General features: G+C 46.6%; 2 protein-coding genes across 2 annotated transcripts in view; both read right to left on the reverse strand.

Annotated features, from left to right (window-relative positions):
• Positions 1–517: 517 nt before the first annotated feature.
• LOC106560405 (transcription factor MafAa) lies at positions 518–5,101 on the reverse strand. Its single transcript, XM_014123292.2, has one exon. It carries the CDS (start codon positions 3,815–3,817, stop codon positions 2,888–2,890), a length of 930 nt encoding a protein of 309 aa, XP_013978767.1. The 5' UTR covers positions 3,818–5,101; the 3' UTR covers positions 518–2,887.
• Positions 5,102–12,984: 7,883 nt separating this feature from the next.
• Positions 12,985–23,203, reverse strand: part of LOC106560406 (zinc finger CCCH domain-containing protein 3) — a 102,817-nt gene continuing 92,598 nt past the window's right edge. The window contains exons 9-12 of the mRNA XM_014123293.2: positions 21,471–21,602; positions 16,154–16,323; positions 15,734–15,918; positions 12,985–13,313 (exon numbers count right to left, since the gene is read on the reverse strand). Of these exons, the coding sequence (XP_013978768.2) occupies positions 13,267–13,313; positions 15,734–15,918; positions 16,154–16,323; positions 21,471–21,602 (534 nt within the window). The 3' untranslated portion in view covers positions 12,985–13,266. The remainder of the gene's footprint in view (positions 13,314–15,733; positions 15,919–16,153; positions 16,324–21,470; positions 21,603–23,203) is intronic.

Consider the following 23,203-nt stretch of genomic DNA (forward strand, 5'->3'; position numbering starts at 1 on the left):
ACGCTCAGTTGCCTTATTTCGGACAATCGTTGCAGAACCTCAAAAGTATAATCATCCACAAACATATCTAAAATATTTGCTTTTCGTTCATTTATTTTAGTCTGTGGACTATAGGCTAAGTAATTCAGTACGTTTTGCCTGATTCATTAATAGATTTGGTAATATTACGCGTATGGATGCTTCTTAAATTGCCCGTTTATTACAACATCCGCCTGCGTTTTACTGGATATTCTCAAATTATGAATAATATAATGAATACAATGAATAATATAATTGAACATGAGTTACTCGTTCTGTAAAGGCAATCCAGGTGTCCTTAGTGTTGCAAACAGCGGAGAACTTCAAGCGAGAGGAGAATAATTCATAGGCTACGCCTATTTAAGAAACCCTGCTATTTATTTTGTTATTAGGCTACTGTAAATGTTTAGAGCCTTTGTTTGCAGGCCTACTGAATAAACATAATTTTTACGGCGTACATTATCAATGCTTGAAGGTACATTTAAACGAAAGACATGAACAGATTTTGGACATAACTTTTTATTAAACATTATGAAAGCAAGATTCTCAATAACATTCCATCTTGAAACATTTAATTGCCTTGAGTTATTGACACGTTCGGACATTTAAATGTTTCTCGAATAAATATATAGAAATCATATAGGCTATACAGGTAGGCTATACATTGACAGCACTGTGCAGAAGATACTTCGCCATGTTGCCGGGATGCGAGTGTTTACGTCACTTTGGAATTCTAAAAATTCTAACTAACTTCAAGACCATAAATACAGGTTCAATCTCGGTGGCCAACAACATAACTCTGCTCTATATTGACGGATTGTGTTATTAATGAATTGATTGAAAGAATTGATCAATATAGATTTGTTTTCACAAAAACATTACTAAATTTGTCAAACCGGAAAAAGCACCAAAATAAATTATTTCGTTGAATTGAAAGTTAAGACTAATTGATTTTGCATCACAAGGATAACTTTTTATCTGAACAGTATCTTGGGAGGTAGAAAACAACATCTCTCTCCCACTCCATTTTGATCCGATTTGCAAACACCTCTCATAATTCTCCTTGTCTTGTCAACCTAGCTGTATTCCTGCATATGTCGCCATCAGCCTTGCACTGGCATTGGCAAGGTGGTTCAGTACTTCTGCACAATATTGCACATCATATCTAGGCAGCAGGTAACACATGAACCAGGGATTTCTTGTTGACAGAATAATGATTTTGAGTTAATCATACCCTCAGAGAAAAAGATGATCATTGACAATCCAAGCATCCGCCAGGCATCTTTCTACAGATCAGATAAAACAGAATAGGCTATATTGAGCTATAAGACACCGGACTGCGGAATTATTAAATTATTATTCACAAGCCATTAGATCACCTTTATTGTTATTATACCTCAAATTGTACAGTTTTTTAAAAGTAGAAAATCCATTTATTAAGAGTTTAGTTGGGTTGGTGCATAGAGTTTTAGCAGCGAATGCAGTCCTTATATTTGTAGCTACATTAAGTAAATCACCTCATCGAATTTTTCTATTCACCTTATTATCATAACAGTAATATGCACAAAGGTCCTATCAATATAAAAAAAATCCCAAATGTTTCTCATCTTAGTACAGTTAGACTTCTTGTTTACATCATACATGTCTAGTAGAAGTAGGAAGTTATCGTAGACTATTTGCATGCTGTAAGATAGTCCTAAAACATTGCATTAAGACGTTCTGAATCATCATCAAGCAACAAAAGCTTTAAAAGGTAACACAATAACTGTTCTATACACATATACACGTGGGAATAAATAGTCTCAAATCTGGCTCAGTTAATCATCTCTTTTTGTTTTGTTTTTCTTTTCATTTAAAACAATAGAAAAATCGATTGAAAATAGCGGGTAAAACGCATCCATTTTGTAATAGCAGATTACTAGTTCTGGTCGCAGGTTATTCTGCATTCTTTATTACATCTCTCAGGGTTATAGGGGGATAAAGTTGTGTTTTTGCATACCCAGGCCTTGCTGTAGAGAGCGATGAGAGTGGAGTAGCAAGAGAAGAGGAAAGAACCATGGGCCATGCTTTCCATAACATATAGGGGTGAGATGATTGGAGGTTTGGGGTACCATACATGTCCTGCATGCAGGGTTGCTAAAAGGGATGGAAACTAGACTTGCAATATTCAAAAAGGTTGCCTTTTCCGTTAACGGGGAAGAAAGGCTATATCATGTGCCCCTCCATCATCACAGTCGGATCCGTCGACAGAGCCTGCAGGAGCGGCAATGGTGGAGGCTATTGCTTTTTCTGTGGTTCGCCCCCTTTCATTTCAATTCAGTCCCAATGATAAATACCGGGCTCTCTTCCTTGATTCCCCCCAGCTTTAAGACGCTGAAGTCTTTAAGACACCATATAAGGAATCAAAACAGTTTTCAATTTAGTTTTTCTGTCTGGTATACGTTGACAAGTTTGATTCATATTTTTCATTAAGACTTAATCAGGGTTTCTCTGAGATCTATTGCATCATAAAATAATAATCAGTCTATTGATTTGACAGAGTTTGTGATCCAATGTCCATATCAAGAGGTGTTGGTATATTGAAGTTAATCCAAAACAATCTTTAAGACTTCCAACAAGCCAACAATTATATCTGCGCACATAGATTACTTACTGTATGTGCCATCGACCTTGCTTATGTCTTTAAATAAATATAAAGCATTATGTTATGTTGTACATTTAAAATGTACACTGATAGCACCCCCCACCCCCCCACCAAGGAATAACTGTAAACAAAAAAATGTAAACTGAGAAAAATACAAATAATAGTCATTAAAAATATTTAAATAAGTTTGAAGGGGGCAAAAGTCTTATGCCATGATTCAGTCTCTTACATGAAGAATTCCGTGGAGGCCGGTTTCCCGTGGTTTCCGTTAGAGGGGTCTCTGTTATTGTTACTGGGCCCGCCACCGTTGTAGCTTCGGCTCGCGAGCTTCTCATACTTCTCCTTGTAGAGATCTCGCTCTTTGGCCAGGCGCACGACGTCCTGCTTCAGCTGTTCCACCTGGCTCAGGAGCGTGCACTTCTCGCTCTCTAGCATGTGCCTCTGCTGCACCCGCTTGTAGCGGCAGGACTGTGCGTAGCCCCGGTTCTTAAGCGTGCGCCTCTTCTGCTTCAGGCGGATCACCTCTTCTTTGCTGAACCCCCTTAGTTGCCGATTGAGCTCGCGCACCGTCATGCTGACCAGCTGGTCGTCCGAGAAGCGGTCCTCGAGGCGGTGTCCATGGTGGTGGTGGTGATGGTGGGTCTGGTGATGGTGGCCGGCCGAGGCCGTGGACAGGTCCTCCCCTACATACTGCTGGTTGCGGAAGCCCTCGTAGCCCTGGTGGTGGTGATGGTGGTGGTGGGCGTTGCCGATGAGTGCCTCCACGGCGTCCTCAGGGGTCAGATTGAGCGCTTCGGGGTTAATGTGGTGCTGGTAGTTGGGGATCCAGTACAGGTCCTCCAGGTGGGGCTTTCCGCCCGAGCTCTGGGGGTTGCTGCTTCCGCTGTTGTTGCTACTGTTGACACCGTTGGCCAGGTTTTGGCCCGACTGGCCGCCGGGGCTGGGGGCGCAGAAGCTGGGCGAGGAAGGCACGGAGGAGCAGGGCGTGCTGAGGGGGGTGGAGGAGAGGGATCCCGGGGGGAGGCGGTGGCAGTAACGGTCAGCCTCTGGAGGCTCCTTCTTTACTTCGAACTTCATAAGGTCGAAGTCGTTGACATACTCGATGGCCAGGGGGCTATTGGGCAACTCTGCGCTCATGGCGAGGTCGGTGGCCATGTCAGTCCATGCGACGACTCCCGCCCTCACAGCCAAACCGACACCGGGCAGAACAACGGGCAGCCCTCGCGGATGCAGATTGCTTATTCGAATCGAAGAGGTCTGTGTGGCGTATATATAGGCACGCGCACACGCCCGGTCCCTGTGCGTGGGGTTGTGAGATTGGATAGAAGAGGGGAGTAGACTACTTCGTATTAAGCTGCTAGTCCTTAAAACAACTGCTATTTATAGCGGCGCATATGTAAGCGTGTAAATGAACTTGTACACCTGCCAGTTCGCCGCTTCTCTTGTTGACAACTTATCCCAGGTCAAATGCACGCTTTAATACCACGGGCCAGGGCCGGTTGAAACTGGAGCCCCCGGTGAAATTTGTCGGCACAAACCTGTCTTGTCCTCGCTTCACCTCTGGACCTGCTCGCGCCCTCTGATTTAATGTCCTTGAGTGAGCAGATGATAAAGCAAGCAGCACAGGGGATGGACTGTATCTTCTCTACTGTTCTGGCTGCTCCTTTTCTGGTGTTATTGTGGTCAAGTATTTTACTGTATCCTTCTTCGCCTCCACTGGCGCGAGGAGAGTGTTTGCTACAGTCATAAGAGGGTGAGAAAGCAGCAGTCTCGCGGTTGAAGTTGCTGCAGCATGTGTTACACAGGACCAGAATAAAACTTTCCACACATGACACGGGCCCACGACAGCCCAGAACAAGAGACATGCACGTGTAAAAGATGCGTAAACATGTGCCAAAGTCACTTTCTGCATCTGCTGGAATCCACAATGGAATGGTTCAGAGAAAAATAAGTTCTCAGAGTTCTTACAATCAAAAAAATAGGTGTAGATATTAAAAGTAGATATTTCCTTAAGTGGTGTTAAGACACTGGAGAGTGGTCCAGTTTCTGAATGGTCAGTCCAGATTTAGCAGGTTGCGCTTTACTTACGAATGCGCCCGTCCCTACGGTACACGGTCCTTCCCTTCACTCTGGGAACCTTGCGCCCGTCCCTACGGTACACGGTCCTTCCCTTCACTCTGGGAGCCTTGCGTCGGTCGTCGCCGTCCTTCCCTTCACTCTGGTAGCCTTGCGTCGGTCGTCGCCGTCCTTCCCTTCACTCTGGGAGCCTTGTGTACTGTGTGTGAGAGAGAGATGAGTGTGTGTGGGTGTGTGTGTGTGTGTGTGTGTGTGCGTGAGGCGATAAATTCCTGTCACAGTTTGTTTTCAATACCGGGCAGATAGTCGTTACTTTGAGTTCTGCGGTGCAGCGCAAGCAAGCAGTTTCACTGAGACGCTGGGAAAGGCAATGTGCACTTTTAAAGACACCACGCGCCCGACCCGCCCACCTCGAGGTGTGACGGACCAATGGGAGAAGATGAAAGCAGAGAATTTGCATTTTCCTATAGCAACCTCTCGAGCTGACCAGCCCGCAGCTGAACTGACAACGCAGGCTTGCGGAACAGGTGCATCTCCCCCTCTAGTGACGGAGCTTGTGCTACTGCACAGAGAGGAGAGGCAGGCACAGGGAAGGTACGCGCAAGGCGCACTGGATGGAAAGGTGATAGCTGTGCTGCTTTCTCTGAGAAATACATGCTTACTTGGAACTGTGTGAACCCTTACTACATTAAATACCTATACATTATTATGAAATGTGCCTATGCACGACATGTCTCAGATGAATAGTGCCTAATAGCTGTTGTAGCTTGGATTGTAGGTGCAAAGTCTAATTTAAACACTCCTGGAGTGTAGGACTATATCTTAATGTGCCAGTCATCCAAGACATCTATTCTATTAAGTGCATGTACTATTCAATCAAAACTAAGTTAGGAAACATTTATCTCCATGTAAAACATGTTACTTTGTGACAAAACTCAGAATAATATAGTATCCGAGTAGGCTAATAAAAATCACTATTTACATACCAAACTAGACTAATACTTTCAGCAAGCAACGAAAAAAGAATAGAAACGAGTTGTGCTAATAGATCAACTCCAGTCTATAACTGAATGATCAAATATAGTGCACACTCTCACTCTCATAAAATAAAACAAAATAGTTCTCTCAGGTTTCACTTCAAAACTTAATGAAATACCAAATTCAAATCGAATAGAAAACAAGTATGCAAAAATACTGAGCTAAAGTGAGATGGTAAAAGTGGAAAGCTCTGATTATGCTCTTCTTATTTTATGTCAATTACGCAACATCATTATTCGGTTAAAACAAAAAACACTGACATCCTTTCTATGAAGTTGTGGTCTGAGGGGTAAGGAAGACCCTGACATCCCCAGGCCGGGCCCCCCAAATCACTAGCCTACCCTCCGCAATGGATTCAGTGCCACACGCTCCTATTCATAAAATCAAACCACATTTCCTTCGGGCGGAGGGGACCGCGAAAAGGGTGCGAGGGGGTTAATTATGATTAGGCTATTCCACGCTATGGCCCTCGCGCAGGGTTTTTATTCATAATTAACCACAAATTGCATCCCGACCCACCTCCGCAGATCAACAAATAATTAAGTATCGCGCAGTCTGCGCCCTCATCGTGGAGACATAGGCCTCTCTCTTCATCTGGTGAGGCACGCGGTTAAAGAAAATCAAAACGGAAGGTTGAGCAGAACGTCGATACCCGTGATGTGTCTTGACGGAGGGCAGGACTTTATACTGCATAAACACAGATTCTGCTCACTTGTCTTTTCTCTTGAGATTAGGTTAGGCTGTTAAGCGAGAGACAATGAATGCTATAATCATGGCAGTCTAGTTCATTGTCAATTTAAATCAGGGGTGAAACTTTCACTGGGGGCATGTCCACCCCCCAAATTCTGAAATTGCATTTTTGTCCACCAAGTTGTATCATTGGAATGTGATACAAAACCAGGCAAGGTGTGCTTTAGGACCATGCTGATGACTCTGAGCAGTCGGGTAGGCTGTTTGTAGTGTTAATCCAACTGGATAGATCGATATCTATATATATATCTATATATATATCTATGTCCACCCCACGTCTAAAACTAAAGTTGCGCCCCTGATTTAAATGAAAGGAAGATTTTTTTTGTAACTTTAAGACATAGGCCCCAAGGCCCTACATAGAGACTGGTGTGGTCTAGTGATGTTGAGATAAATAACAGGTGGTGGGCACTCAGTAAGTTATAATATAAGATGATAGGGCAGCAGAGTAGCCACCATGCAACCTGCACCTGATCCTGACAAGGTGCTGAGCTCAACTTCCTGTCCAACATTTCAGCCATGAAATACATACACTGTGTGCATCCCAAATTGCACCCTACTCCCTATGTAGTGCACTACTTTTGACCAGGGCCCATAGGGATATAGTTAAAAGTAGAGCACTAAATTGGGAATAAGATGCCATTTGGAACGCCACCTCTCTTCCTGGCTCAAATCTGCTGGCTAGGATGAAAATAAAAGTACCCTACTGTAAGATGAAGAGGGACAGAAATCATATCAAGGTATTTGAAGTTTAAGATGCGCTAAGTCATTATAAGGGGGGTTGGGCTTTTATCAAATAAGCAGGAGCTGGACCCCAAACGCCAAGCTAAGCAATCCACATTGAAATGCCACATTTAAGCAGATCTGCCGTGAGGTCCATTCATTGTGAGAGGGAAGAGGGCAGTGTGTGTGGCCGAGGGCTTGAGACAGACATTTAGAAGAAGTCAGGGGTTTCATTGTGCCTTTGCATATTGGGAGTTTGCTGCTGGTGCAGTTCTTAGCGATTTAAGCAAAACGGACATCAGCATGCGGGAGATCCACAGAGCGAGCGGGAGATCCTTTATTTGAGCCGGGTTGGCACAAGCACAAGCTTTGAGGCTAAGTTAACCCTCTCCAAGGTCTTCTCCTGGGCCTGTGGGGGTGCTTTAAGGTTATCAGAGACCCAGAGAGTTTTTGTGGTCCCCTAAAGTCTTAAATGCTGGTCTTAAGGAATCAGCTTCAGTTGTCAGGGAGACACGCAGGCACACGCACACACACTTTATGAAGTCAAGAGAACGTCAACAGAAAGAGGCAACATGTTAAAAAGCAGCTTTGACAGAAAGATCTACATACTTGCCTACTACTACTACTACTATGTTTGCCAAGTCAGTGAAAAAGCCAGAATGCTTCATCCAAAACACTCCCACCCTGAATCTATAAGACATGGAGAGAATTGAGGGAGAGCGGTAAAGACTGAAGAAAATTGTTGGATGAGTGAGGAGAGAGAGCCAATGAATCATTTCTCACTAAGGAACTATGTTCTTTATTGTTGGACCAGCCACACTGCTTATAATCATTTTGTATTTTACTGCAATCAGCTGGGAAGAAGAAAAACAGTTCACCTTTCCTTTTTGTGCTCAGGGAGATTTCTGGAAAGATTATTTTTCTTCTATTTTCTCTCTCCACCTCTGGCGGTTAGAGCCTGGCGGTTAGAGCGTTGGGCCAGTAACCGAAAGGTTGCTGGATCGAATCCCCGAGCTGACAAGGTAAAAATCTGTCGTTCTGCCTGAGCAAGGCAGTTAACCCACTGTTCCCCGGGCGCCGAAGACGTGGATGTCGATTATGGCAGCCCCCCGCACCTCTCTGATTCAGAAGGGTTGGGTTAAATGCGGAAGACACATTTCAGTTGAATGCATTCAGTTGTACAACAGACTAGGTATCCCCCTTTCCCTCTCATCTTGTGCGCTTTTACAAAAACATTGAAATATTGATCTTAATTAGGCCTTGCCGAGCTCAGCAGCCAGCATTGAGGATTTGAGACAAACAGCAGCAGACATCCGTCTGAGGTACTTCCATCTTCAGCGTGAGAAAAAAAGAAGGGAGGATAGAAGAGTGATAGCTCCCCGTCTCCTACCTTTTCTGAGAATCATGTCCAGCTCTCATCCCTCACCCTACACTTTCAATAGATTACATAGATATTCAGGTGGATTAGACCCCCCAATGGGCACATTGATGGCTACAGTGGGAAGAACTGGTGTACACTTTCTGCATCTAGTTATATTGATTATGAAAAAGATGGAGAAAGAGAGGGTAGTCTCCATTTCCTTTGATCATCCAATCATGTCATTATGCGTCTTGTAAGATACATAGTACATATTAACCCCCCCCCCCCCCACAAGCCTGCCAGCGTGTTAATGAGATATGGACCCCCAACACGCTGACAGAGGGAGAGGATATACAGCAGTGTGTGTGTGGTCTGTGTGGTGTGTGTGTGTGTGTCTACACTGTGTGTGTGTGTGGTGTGTCTACTCTCTCTCTCTGTGTGTGTGTTGTGTCTACACTGTGTGTTTGAGCTCCTTAGCGTGTATTAATGCTCTGCATTGCTGTGGTGAGCTTCGCAGCGTGAACACGCTCCCCAGGGCGACACGACGGTAGTTTGTCACCGTCACAACGCCTCGGCTAAATAGCGTATTAATGGTCTAAATATCAGGAGCTGTACACACACACACACACACACACACACACACACACACACACACACACACACACACACACAGAGCGTATTAATAGTTGTATTATCAGGGGTCTGCTCTGGGCTCGACAGCCAGGTAATGGATGGATTACACATCCCAACATCCTCTCTGTGCTACTCTTCATCTCCCTACACACTAATTATATTACACAGAGAGATAAAGAGAGAGGGAGGGAGGATGACAGAGCGGGATCTTGGAGAACAGAGATCTTAGGGAGGGATGGAAGAAGAGTGGATGTATGAAGGAGAGGGATGTGGATATTAGCTCTTATCAAAAGGCTGCCCTTTTCTCAATACATATGGAACGCCGTTTGGGTCTTTGCATGTCAAAAAAGATACACATCAAATAACACTATTTTATGGTAAAATAAGCTTTTAATTTGACACGTCAAATAACACAATTCTATTATAGAATATTGTGTGTGCTGAATTTGCACGTGCAAGCCAAGCGCCACCATTACTGTCAAAGCTGTACAATACCACGTTGGTAATAAGGCATTATTTGTTCAACCGAATGGGAAAACGTCTGTGTTAGATTAGAACAGGTGTGTTAAATTAGAACAGGATCAAACGAGCAGGATTAGAAATGTTTGCGAATATCTTTGATACAGATGTTATTAGCAACTTCTGGGGTAGTTAGCTAGCACCAATGCAACCAGCCTGAAAACAATAACCAGTAGAAACTGCCGTCATTTTCAATATTCTTAGCAATGATTTAGGAATCCATGTGAGTAAGTATTAGCTAGGTAGCCACTTGTTGTTCTCCTATTGAAATCACTAGCTAGCCAGCTACTTAACCCTGTTGCCCAAAACTAACATTATAAGCAGCCAGCTAGCTTCATCTGACTACTTTTCTATGGCTTGACCGGACCAGGTTATGTGTTGTGAAGCTAGCCACAATAAGGATTAGCCACAATAGTGGAATTTGCAGTTCGCCTTTAAAATAAAAGTCCCTCTTTGAAAGTCATGCCATATTTAGACTTGATAATGTTAAACATGGTTGGAGTGTTGGAATGTGGAGCAATGAAATGGGCTATCAGTCTACTCGGTGACACCCGGAGAACACAACTGTGAAGCGTTTATGGAAATAAGAGCGTCGTAGCTCTTATTGCAGGACTTTGACTGTGGGAAATCAACTCCCCAGTCAGCCTATTTTTATTTTTTACCTTTATTTAACCTGTTTGGGATAGGGGGCAGTATTTTCATGGCCGGATAAAAAACGTACCCGATTTAATCTGGTTACTACTCCTGCCCAGAAACTAGAATATGCATATAATTATTGGCTTTGGATAGAAAACACCCTAAAGTTTCTAAAACTGTTTGAATGGTGTCTGTGAGTATAACCGAACTCATATGGCAGGCCAAAACCTGAGAAGATTCTATACAGGAAGTGCCCTGTCTGACAATTTGTTCTCCTTCTAGGGCATCTCTATCAAAAATACAGCATCTCTGCTGTAACGTGACATTTTCTAAGGCTTTCATTGGCTCTAGGAAGGCGCCAGAAAGTGGAATGAGAGCTCTCCAGTCTCTGGGCGAAAAACAGCAGGGGTTTTTGTGAGTGGTTCTTCTGGGAACAATGACACTGAGGCGCGCGTGCACGAGAGGACTCCATTTTTTTTCTTTCAGCCTTTGAACGAATACATCGTCGCCCGGTTGGAATATTACCGCTATTTTACGAGAAAAATATAAACATTTATTTGAAACAGCGTTTGACATGCTTCGAAGTACGGTAATGGAATATTTTGACATTTTTTGTCACGAAATGCGCCGGCGCGTCACCCTTCGGATAGTGACTTGAACGCACGAACAAAACGGAGCTATTTGGATATAACTATGGATTATTTCGAACCAAAACAACATGTTGTTGTTGAAGTAGAAGTCCTGGGAGTGCATTCTGACGAAGAAAAGCAAAGGTAATCCAATTTTTCTTATAGTAAATCTGAGTTTGGTGAGGGCCAAACTTGGTGGGTGTCAAATTAGCTAGCCGTGATGGCCGGGCTATATACTCAGAATTTTGCAAAATGTGCTTTCACCGAAAAGCTATTTTAAAATCTGACACCGCGATTGCATAAAGGAGTTCTGCATCTATAATTCTTAAAATAATTGTTATGTATTTTGTGAACGTTAATCGTGAGTAATTTAGTAAATTCACCGGAAGTTTTCGGTGGGTATGCTAGTTCTGAACAAAACATGCTAATGTTAAAAGCTGGTTTTTGATATAAATATGAACTTGATTGAACAAAACATGCGTGTATTCTATAACATAATGTCCTAGGAGTGTCATCTGATGAAGATCATCAAAGGTTAGTGCTGCATTTAGCTGTGGTTTTGGTTTTTGTGACATATATGCTAGCTTGAAAAATGGCTGTGTGATTATTTCTGGCTGGGTACTCTCCTGACATAATCTAATGTTTTGCTTTCGCTGTAAAGCCTTTTTGAAATTGGACAATGTGGTTGGATTAACGAGAGTCTTATCTTTCAAATGGTGTAAAATAGTCATATGTTTGAGAAATTGAAATTATAGCATTTTTAAGGTTTTTCGTATTTCGCGCCAGGCGCTACCATTGGATATTGTTGAGGCATTCCGCTAGCGGAACGTCTGTCCATAAGAGGTTTTAACTAGGCAAGTCAGTTAAGAACAAATTCTTATTTTCAATGATGGCCTAGGAACAATGGGTTAACTGCCTTGTTCAGGGGCAGAATGACAGCTTTTTACCTTGTCAGCTCGGGGATTCGATCGTGCAATCTTTCAGTTACTAGTCCAACGCTCTAACCACTAGGCTACCTGCCGCCACAACTGTGCGTATTGTCATTCATATTGCACTGTACAGCCTTACCTAATGACTGGGGATCAATGAAATGGGATATCAGTCTACTCAGTACCCAAGTGCCTTTTCCCCAACGTCCTTCTCAGAGTTATCAGGCTCCAAAACATAATGTTCAATACAACATAGTAGGTCGACTGGTACAATACATGTGGCTCAATTCACAGCTGTTTCAGAGTCCCGCAATAAGAGCTACGATGCTAATGTTCTCTGGGTGTCACTGAGTAGACTGATACCCCATGTCATTGATCCACAATCCATAGGTAAGGCTGTACAGTGAAATAAGTATACCCCCAATGCAATTCTAAAGTATAATACATCCAGTGTGATTTCAACAGATTTTTGTTGAATTTATATAAGAACATTCCAACCTCGTTTAGCATGATCTATTCCATTATGGCATGATTCCACTATTTGTATTATTTGCAGGACTTTCAATTAGATACCTTTATTTTGAAGGCAACCCGCAAATTCCACTATTGTAGCTAATCCTTATTGTGGCTAGGTCAAAAATTTGTGAACGTCTTAAATGATTATGTGACGTACAGTCATATTCAGGTCCTGATTGGTCAACAAGCTTATTTGACACGTCAAATAGTGTTATTTGACAGTGTCTTTTTTGACACGCAAAGAACCAAACAGCGTTCCATAAATACACAGATAGTCACGGCAATGTCACTGTACTCATGAGTCTCTTCTCCATGACCTGGTCTCAGGGCACTGCTGCTCCTGTCATCACCTCGCGTGCAAGCACACACACACACACACACACACACACACACACACACACACACACACACACACACACACACACACACACACACACAGACACACACACACACACACACACACAGACACACACACACACACACACACACACCTAAGAGCACAACAAAGGCATGTAGAGTAATAACATTCATTTTATTCAAAATTATTCAATCTCCAATTTACAAAGAACCAAAACATGTTCACATATCAATAAAATCTGTATTAAAAACATGATTGCTATATGAAATGTATGAGTCCACAGAACAAACTTTAACAAGAGCACTATATTATAGACCCTGAGTATGGTAGAGGTGATATATATGAGTCAGAAACGTCAGCGCTGCCATTAGCATTCAATACATACGTCTCTGTAGTATTTTCAAAGTTAATTTGTTGATGTTCAGGCAGTATCCATTCTAGCTCCTGTAGTTCTGGAGTCGAGGCATGAGCTGCAGTGTTCTCTCTGTGGAGGACGACAGGCAAACAGACAGACAGAGACAGACAGACAGACAGACAGACAGACAGGCACAGACAGACAGGCAGACAGACAGACAGGCAGACAGACAGACAGACAGGCAGACAGACAGACAGGCAGACAGGCAGGCAGACAGGCAGACAGACAGGCAGACAGACAGGCAGACAGACAGGCAGGCAGGCCAGACAGACAGGCAAACAGACAACAGAAAGAAAACAGAACAGATTGAGATTAAAGACACCAACAAAACATGTCAGACAGTAGAGAGATAATTCTACAACCACCATGGGTGTGCGAAATGACAGGCTGTGTGTGTGTGTGTGTGTGTGTGTGTGTGAGAGAGAGAGAGACTGATGGTGTGTCTGAGGATGTGAATGGGTGAAAAACGTAGGGCTCTCTGTCCTACTGAAAGGCTGAGTGATGGCATCGCCGCTGATGAGCAAACTGGGAACTGAATGAATGAGAGAACAGTGATGTGTGTGTGTGTGCGCCCTGGAAGTGATGCATAGCGTCTGGGCAAATTTATGTAAAGTGGAGAGGAGCTCATTTGGCTGCTCTCCACCCTTAACGAGCCACAGGGGTGTGAGTGTCTGAGTGAGGAGTGAGTGTGTATTGGGGGGTAAACCAGCGGTCATTAGTAACACTTACCTGCACTGGACACAGAGAAAGGGTGGTGGAGGTGTGTGTGTAAGGACAGACCCCTTGCTGTGGCTCAGGAGGGTTGTGTGTATAGTGTGTATATAGTGTGTGCGTGTATAGTATATATATATATATATATATATAAATAAAATGTATGTGTGTGTGTGTATATAGTGTGTATATGGTGTGTATCCACCCCTAGTGTCCACCCCAGTCAGCATGTACTACGGCCAACCCAGCCAGCATGTACTACGGCCAACCCAGCCAGCATGTACTACGGCCACCCCAGTCAGCATGTACTACGGCCAACCCAGCCAGCATGTACTACGGCCAACCCAGCCAGCATGTACTACGGCCACCCCAGTCAGCATGTACTACGGCCAACCCAGCCAGCATGTACTACGGCCACCCCAGTCAGCATGTACTACGGCCAACCCAGCCAGCATGTACTACGGCCACCCCAGTCAGCATGTACTACGGCCAACCCAGCCAGCATGTACTACGGCCAACCCAGCCAGCATGTACTACGGCCAACCCAGCCAGGAATAACCAATGACGCAGGCAAGGCCCCAAAGACCTACTAGAGACTAGAGCTGGGATGAAGGGAGGGTTGAGGGAGAGAAAAGAAAGAGAGAAGAGGAGAATGAGAGAGGGGACAGAGGGGGGGGGGGGTGAAAGTGAGAGCTCCAGAGTCCATGTAGGGAGAAAGATACTTTCTTTCCATCCATCTCAGTGTAAGTCCATGTGTGTGGCGTGATAGCTAGCGTTAAGGGAGCGCCAGGCAGGCTGTCTAGATGACACAGCATCAGGTCAAAGGTCATAGTTATTTCCTGGAGAAGAGCAACTTAATATGAACCAAGACAGACATCGAGAGAGGGATGGCAGACGAAGAGAAAGTGAGGTTCTGGTGTATTTTACAGTTGTTATTTTCCTGCTATTTATTCAGAAATGTCATGGTACTATGTAATAATGATGTAATAACCATCTATTTGGCATTAGGAAGATAGTTGTGTTGACATTGTTAAAATAAACCCTTACTGAAAGACAATATGGAGGAGGGAAAAAGGGAATTGAAGTGGTAAATTAGTTTGTGGTGTCTGTTCACGGATTCATTGTTGGGCTTCATAACTGGACAGTGAGAGTAAACGTGTGTGTGTGTGTGAAATCGGGGGATCCTCTCTGTCAGGGAGGGGCAGGTGGACAGAGATAGAGAGGGCGACAGGGAGAATGAGGGAGGCCCTTGCCTAATCCTGTATCTATCAGTCTGTCAACGGATAGTTCAGCTGTGCCTCCCTCTCGCCCCAAACCAAAATATTATTACCCCTCTCCCACTACACATTATTACCCTCCCAGTTAAGTATTATCATACCTCGTATTATCAAATCTTATATTCTACTGCAGCCAGTACCACCCTCCTAAAACATTAACAAGTACACCAATATCAAGGGGTTCCCCATCACTAATATTTACCTCATGGCAATTTGTGTTTGTTTATTCTCTTTTTTTGTGTAATTCATTAAACATCATTCCTGGATTAGCGGTGGGCTATATCTGAGCTATGTCTTAAACACATGGGCCAGCTGGATGAATTCATGTGCTTACAATGATCACCACAATGTTCCAACGTTCTGTTTGATGAACCCACCCCTCCAGGTCAGGTTGTGTTCCATCGGAGCCAACATGGAATCCACAGAGACAGTTTCCTGACCTCTGTAGGACACGACCCTGAACTGGACCATAACCTTCCTGGTCCCTGTATGCCCTCTCACCTGTGACCTCTGACCTGTCGGCGGGGGGCGTGTCCGGAGCGTCTGCATCCTCTGGGGAGCTGGAAAGGGAGATGAAGGATGGCAGCTTGGTGTTGTGACGACCCGAGGACGAGGGTGTCGATGGATCTGCCTGAGCAGAACCCTCTGCTGCTTGGGCCTGAGGGAGAACCACTGACAGGCTGGTCCTGGAGGGAGGAGAAAACATCCACTGTGATTCATTCAATCTGTACATATCTGAACAAAACAGCTTTTGTATATTGTATTACTTTTGTCTATTAACTTATTGTTACATTTCAAATGTTCATTACATTTATTCCATTCCACTTTCTAATGGGTAAAACTGGTTGAAATGACATTGAAACCACTTTTGCACATTGGGTTTATTGCTTGATTATCTTGACCGAGAGCCTGTGTCCTGACCTCTTGGTACGGGCCTTCTTGGCCGGGGTGGCGGAGGGGCCTGTAGTTGCCCTGGCGTTAGGAGTGGTGCGTTTGGCCCTCTGACGGTGCTGGAGCTTACAATGGGCCCCTTGGGGACAGGAACCAGTACTGGAGAAGTCTGAACACACCAGGGTGTGCTTCTTCTTACACTGAGGAGGACAGAGGAGAGGACAGAGGAGAGGTCTAACAGATCACGGGAAGCGGACATGGAATGTGTGTGGTGAGTTACTCTGTGTTTCAGGTGTGTGTGTGGCGGTCAGAGTGTGTGTGTGTGTGTGTGTGAGAGAGAGACAGTCAGAGTGTGTGTGTGTGACGGTCAGCGTGTGCAGGGCTGACACAATTACCATATAACCATTAAACCAACGGTAATAAATAATGAAAATAAAATATATTAAAAAAAGGTGCAGAGCGACCAGCTGACTGAAGACGGGACGGCCAGGCATTTGTGCGGTTGGCAATGTAACTGGTAAACTCATGGGTACACTCGCAATGGCTGCCTGCCATAAATAGAGCGAGGGGTGGAGGGGTCTGCAGATCGAGTTTCCTGGAACACTATGGACTCCAGGTCACCCCATGATCCCTGCAGCCCTGGCACCCCTCTCCTCTCCCTGATGAGGCACCTTAACTTCTGCTACCCTCACCGCCCATACCCCCTGTACCCCTAAGTCCCAAACCCCCATCACATCCATGTCCTGCACCCCAGGGACCAGACCAGGTTAGATCTTACACTCAGCTCACTTTCAGCTTTTAGGAAGAGGCAAACCAAAACACTCACAAACGCATGGGAAGTCTTGATTTTGACAAATTCTATATGTTTTTATGCCCTAATGTAAACATTGGTGCCATTTGGAAAATGTAGCAAGGCCTGTCTGTCTCTATTACAGTATCGGTCTGTTCCAATTCAACAGTCTGAGTGGAGGGGCAGATTTTCAACCCTTTACATTCTAACTGATATACACCCAGGGGCTATAGTGCTGGTCTATAGACCAGGGAATGGGACCATACAAAGACTTAGAACAGTTTAGAGCCTTTCTCCAGTATAAGGAGATCAGGGGGAGGGGGGAATTGAGCTAAAAGCCAAGTCCACTAAGACTCACAGCTGTCTCATACATTGTCATTTTCATAAAACACACTGAAGAGTGAGAGAGCGAGAGAGCTGAGAAATTGAAGATTTAAAAAAAAAGTGAAAGTGGACAGAACATCTTTATTCCACACCAAGTTAACAATTTTCCACTTGATTTAAGGAATGCTGGGATGTCTCAGGGCCCTATTAGAAGAGCTCTCTCCACTGGGCCCCAAACCAGGACGAGTCAGCACATTTACCATTATAGAGAGAGAAGGGGGAAAGAGGGAGGGGAAAAGGAGGAGAGGCTGAGAGGAAAGAGACACACGGACGAGGGTGGAGAGACACACGGACGAGGGTGGAGAGACACACCGACGAGGGTGGAGAGACACACCGACGAGGGTGGAGAGACACACCGACGAGGGTGGAGAGACACACCGACGAGGGTGGAGAGACACACCGACGAGGGTGGAGAGACACACCGACGAGGGTGGAGAGACACACCGACGAGGGTGGAGAGACACACCGACGAGGGTGGAGAGACACACCGACGAGGGTGGAGAGACACACCGACGAGGGTGGAGAGACACACCGACGAGGGTGGAGAGACACACCGACGAGGGTGGAGAGACACACCGACGAGGGTGGAGAGACACACCGACGAGGGTGGAGAGACACACCGACGAGGGTGGAGAGACACACCGACGAGGGTGGAGAGACACACCGACGAGGGTGGAGAGACACACCGACGAGGGTGGAGAGACACACCGACGAGGGTGGAGAGACACACCGTCGAGGGTGGAGAGACACACCGACGAGGGTGGAGAGACACACCGACGAGGGTGGAGAGACACACCGACGAGGGTGGAGAGACACACCGAGGAGGGTGGAGAGACACACCGAGGAGGGTGGAGAGACACACCGAGGAGGGTGGAGAGACACACCGAGGAGGGTGGAGAGACACACCGAGGAGGGTGGAGAGACACACCGAGGAGGGTGGAGAGACACACCGAGGAGGGTGGAGAGACACACCGACGAGGGTGGAGAGACACACCGAGGAGGGTGGAGAGACACACCGAGGAGGGTGGAGAGACACACCGAGGAGGGTGGAGAGACACACCGAGGAGGGTGGAGAGACACACCGAGGAGGGTGGAGAGACACACCGAGGAGGGTGGAGAGACACACCGAGGAGGGTGGAGAGACACACCGAGGAGGGTGGAGACACACGGGGGGGGCGGTGGCGAGACACACGGGGGGGCGGTGGCGAGACACACGGGGGGCGGTGGCGAGGCACACGGGGGGCGGTGGCGAGACACACGGGGGGGCGGTGGCGAGACACACGGGGGGGCAGAGAGACACACGGAGGAGGGCGGAGAGACACAGAGGAGGGCGGAGAGACACAGAGGGGTGTTGGAGAGGCAACGGAGAGACACACCGAGGGAGTGGTGGAGAAACACACCGAGGGGGGGCTGGAGAAACACACCGAGGGGAGAGATACGGAGGAGGGTGGCGAGACACCGCGGGGTCTCGGAGAGAGACACACCGAGGAGGTGTTTGAGAGAGATGGAGGAGGGTGGAGAGAGACACACCGAGGGGACCGTGTAAAGACACACCGAGGGGGCGGCGGCGAGACACGGAGGGCGGCGGCGAGACGAGAGACACACCGAGGGGGTGTTGGAGAGGCACACCGAGGGGGTGTTGGAGAGGCACACCGAGGGGGTGTTGGAGAGGCACACCGAGGGGGTGTTGGAGAGGCACACCAAGGAGGCACACCGAGGGGGTGTTGAAGAGGCACACCGAGGGGGTGTTGAAGAGGCAACGGAGAGACACACACCGAGGGGGGGACTGGAGAAACACACCGGGGGGGTACGGGGGCTGGAGGGACACGGGGGGGCTGGAGGGACACGGGGGGGCTGGAGAGACATGGCAGAGGGTGGAGAGACCCACCGAGGGGGTGGTGGAGAGACACGGGGGGGTGGATTGGGGTTGAAAAGAGAGGAAGGGAAGTTGAAAGAGTTGTGGAGATGGAGAAAGGTGGGAGATCAGGGGGATGAGAGAAGGAGAGAGACCGAATTGGAGGAAATGAGAAAGAGAGGAGCAAAATAACAAAAAAGTGAGAGACAAGAAAAAGGGGAGAAGAGGAATAAGGATGGAGAATGAAAGTGAAGGTGGTACTGGTGGGGGGTAGGTAGAGAAGAGAGGGAAAGAGCGAGGGACGGATAAGGGAACGGGAGACAAAGTGAGAGATGGAACGAGGGAAGAAGATGGAGATCGAGAGAGAGAGAGAGAGAGAGAAGCAGGGTTAACCCCTGAACTGCTGGAGTGTCTGCCTGCCCCATACAGCCATCATCAGCACTTTCTCCATCTATAATTACTGCCTGCTATCCATCACACAGCCGCCAGCTAGCACGCTGCGCTACACACACACACACACACACACACACACACACACACACACACACAGGGAAAATCACAGACCTAAGCACTTCAGCTAATAGAATAAATATTAATATCCCTTTTGTTTTATATACTCATTTCTCTGTGCAATATTTAAATGAGGCCTGACAGTGTGAAAAAGCATGTGCTACACAGACACTCAGAAACAACAACAGAGACAGACAGACAGCGAGCGACAGACGACAACGAGCGACAGACAGCGAGCGTGCGACAGACAGCGAGCGCGCGACAGACAGCGAGCGCGAAAGAGACGGAAAGAGAAACGGAAAGAGAGAAACGGAAAGAGAGAGAGACAGAGGAAGGAAGGATACAGGAAAGGAAGGAAGGATAGAGAAGAAGGGAGGGAGGGAGGGGGTATAAGAAAGGATAGAGGAGAGGATAAAGGGAGGGGGTATAAGAAAGGATAGAGGAGAGGATAAAGGGAGGGGGTATAAGAAAGGATAGAGGAGAGGATAAAGGGAGGGGGTATAAGAAAGGATAGAGGAGAGGATAAAGGGAGGGGGTATAAGAAAGGATAGAGGAGAGGATAAAGACAAAGGGAAGGAAGGAGAGAAGAGGATAGAAGTGGTATTAGGGGTGAATGTAGGGACAGGGGTGATGTCACTATGGACAGGTGTATAAAATCGAGCTCACAGCCAGGCAATCTCCATAGACAAACATTGGCAGTAGAATGGCCTTACTAAGGATCTCTGTGACTTTCCTCTCCAGTCAATACCAAGAGCCAGTTCTTCCAAACCTCCTGTGTAGGACACACAAGCTCACAGAACTAGACCGCTGAGTGCTGAAGCGTGTAAAAATTGTCTGTCCTCGGTTGCAACACCCACTACAGAGTTCCAAAATACCTCTGGAAGCAACGTCAGCACAAGATCTATTCGTTGGGAGCTTAATGAAATGGGTTTCTATGGCAGAGCAGCCGCACACAAGCCTAAGATCACTATGCGCAATGCTAAGCATCGGCTAGAGGGGTGTAAAGCTCGCCGCCATTAGACTCTGTAGTGGAAACACGTTCTCTGGAGTGATGAATCACGCTTCACCATCTGGCAGTTCAACAGACAAATCTGAGTTTAGCGGACGCCAGGAGAATGCTACCTGCCCCAATGCATAGTGCCTACTGTAAAGTTTGGTGGAGGAGGAATAATGGTCTGGAGCTGTTATTCATGATTCGGGCTAGGCCTCTTAGTTCCAGTGAAGAGAGATCTTAACGCTACTCCATACAATGACATTCTAGACGATTCTGTGCTTCCAACTTTGTGGCAACAGTTTGGAGAAGGCCCTTTCCTGTTTCAGCGTGACAATACCCCTGTGCACAAAGTGTCCATACAGAAATCCTTTGTCAAGATCGGTGTGGAAGAACTTGACTGGCCTGCACAGAGTCCTGACTCCAACTCCATCGAACACCTTTGGGATAAATTGGAACGCCGACTGCGAGCCAGGCCTAATCGCCCAACATCAGTGCCCGACCTCACTAATGCTCATGTGGCTGAATGGAAGCAAATCCCTGCAGCAATGTTCCAACATCTAGTGGAAAGCCTTCCCAGAAGAGTGGATGCTGTTATAGCAGGAAAGGGGGACCAACTCCATATTAATGGCTGTGATTTTGGAATGTGATGTTCGACGAGCAGGTGTCCACATACTTTTGGTCATGTGGTGTGTATCTGTGTAGAGGATGTACATGAGTGTGAATGTACCTTTTCTGCCACAGGGCAGTAGATCATGATAAAGAGAGAGATGGAGAGAATGTTGTGAGTGACTGAGTGTGTACGTGTGTGTTATACCTTCTGACCCTGAGGGCAGTACCCCCTGATGAAGTCCTGGCACACAGCAGCCCCGCGGGACACGTAGACATGGCTGTAGGGACAGCTACTGTTGTTACATATACCCTTCAGGAAGTACGAACACACAGGCATCTAGAGAGAGAAGTTGTTGTTACAATATATCTACAGGGATGACATACCAATAAAACATTTGAAATTGAATTGAACATTTAATTGAGAGAACGAGAGATGCAAAACAGAGAGAGAGAGTAAAGAGAGAGAAAGAGAGTAAAGAGGTTGAAACCCTGCATGCAGAGTTCTGTAAGGTTCTCCTACATGTCCAGAGGAAAACTACAAACAATGCATGCTGGGCAGAATTAGGCCAATATCCACTAATAATAAAAACGCAAAAAGAGAGCAATTCAGTTTTGGAAACATCTAAAATACAGTGACCCCCTCTCATATCATTACCAAGCCCTGCAATGCCAAGAGATGAGCAAAGAAAAGAGTCCCCTCATCCAGCTGGTCCTGGTGCTGAGCTCAGAAACCTGTTCTACTAACACACTGAAACCTCAGGACCAGAACATCCAATCCAATTACAACACAATCAAAACAAAACTACATTGCTTATTGGGAAACACAAGCACAAAGCAAAATGCAGTGCTATCTGGCCCTAAATCAACAGTACACCATGGCAAACTATTTGACCATGGTTGCTGAGCAAAACCTTAGAAAAACCTTGACAAAGTACAGGCTCAGTGAGCACAGCCTTGCCATTGAAAAGGCTAGACACTGAAAAAACCTGGCTCCCTGTAGAGGAAAGGCTGTGCAACAACTGCACAACAGCAGAACCTGAGACAGAGCTGCATTTCCTGACAAAATGTCAAACATATAAAACAATTAGAGAGTCATTTCCCCAAATTTGAAACTCTTATTCAAGGTTTCAAAGACCTCTCTGATGAGGATAGACTACCCGTCCCGTTGGGGGAGGACACAGAGAGCTGTGGGTTGGCGGCGCACTACATTGCTGCCTGCCATAAGTTGAGGGACAGTGTCTGACAGACCAATCAACCTGCACATGTCCTCTACTGTATGATTATTGTTATTGTTCAATATATGGTTATTTTGACCCTTGGTTATTGTTGTTACTGTTGTCCCGTTGACAATTTTGATTCTTATTATCTTAATATTGTAAATATCCAAAGTAAGCTTTGGCAATATGTACATTGTTACGTCATGCCAATAAAGCAAATTGAATTGAAAGAGAGAGCGTAAAGAGAAAACAAGAGAGGCAAGACAGAGCGAGAGTAAAGAGGGAAAAGATAGGGTCAGGGTGGGGCAAGGGGGAAGGAGAGGGTCAGGTTGGGGCAAGGGGGGAAGGAGAGGGGCAGGGTGGGGCGAGGGGGGAAGGAGAGGGGCAGGGTGGGGCGAGGGGGTAAGGAGAGGGGCAGGGTGGGGCGAGGGGGAAGGAGAGGGTCAGGGTGGGGCAAGGGGGAAGGAGAGGGGCAGGGTGGGGCGAGGGGGGGAAGGAGAGGGGCAGGGTGGGGCGAGGGGGGAAGGAGAGGGGCAGGGTGGGGCGAGGGTGGGAAGGAGAGGGCCAGGGTGGGGCGAGGGGGGGAAGGACAGGGCCAGGGTCGGGCGAGGGGGGAAGGACAGGGCCAGGGTGGGAAGGAGAGGGCCAGGGTGGGGCGAGGGTGGGAAGGAGAGGGCCAGGGTGGGGCAAGGGGGAAGGAGAGGGGCAGGGTGGGGCAAGG

The sequence above is a fragment of the Salmo salar genome, chromosome ssa10 (assembly GCF_905237065.1).
Source record: "Salmo salar chromosome ssa10, Ssal_v3.1, whole genome shotgun sequence".
Taxonomy (NCBI): Eukaryota; Metazoa; Chordata; class Actinopteri; order Salmoniformes; family Salmonidae; genus Salmo; species Salmo salar.

Coding starts and splice junctions, on each gene's coding strand:
- LOC106560405 (XM_014123292.2), bottom strand. CDS start 3,817: ATGGCCACCGACCTCGCCATGAGCGCAGAGTTGCCCAATAGCCCCCTG.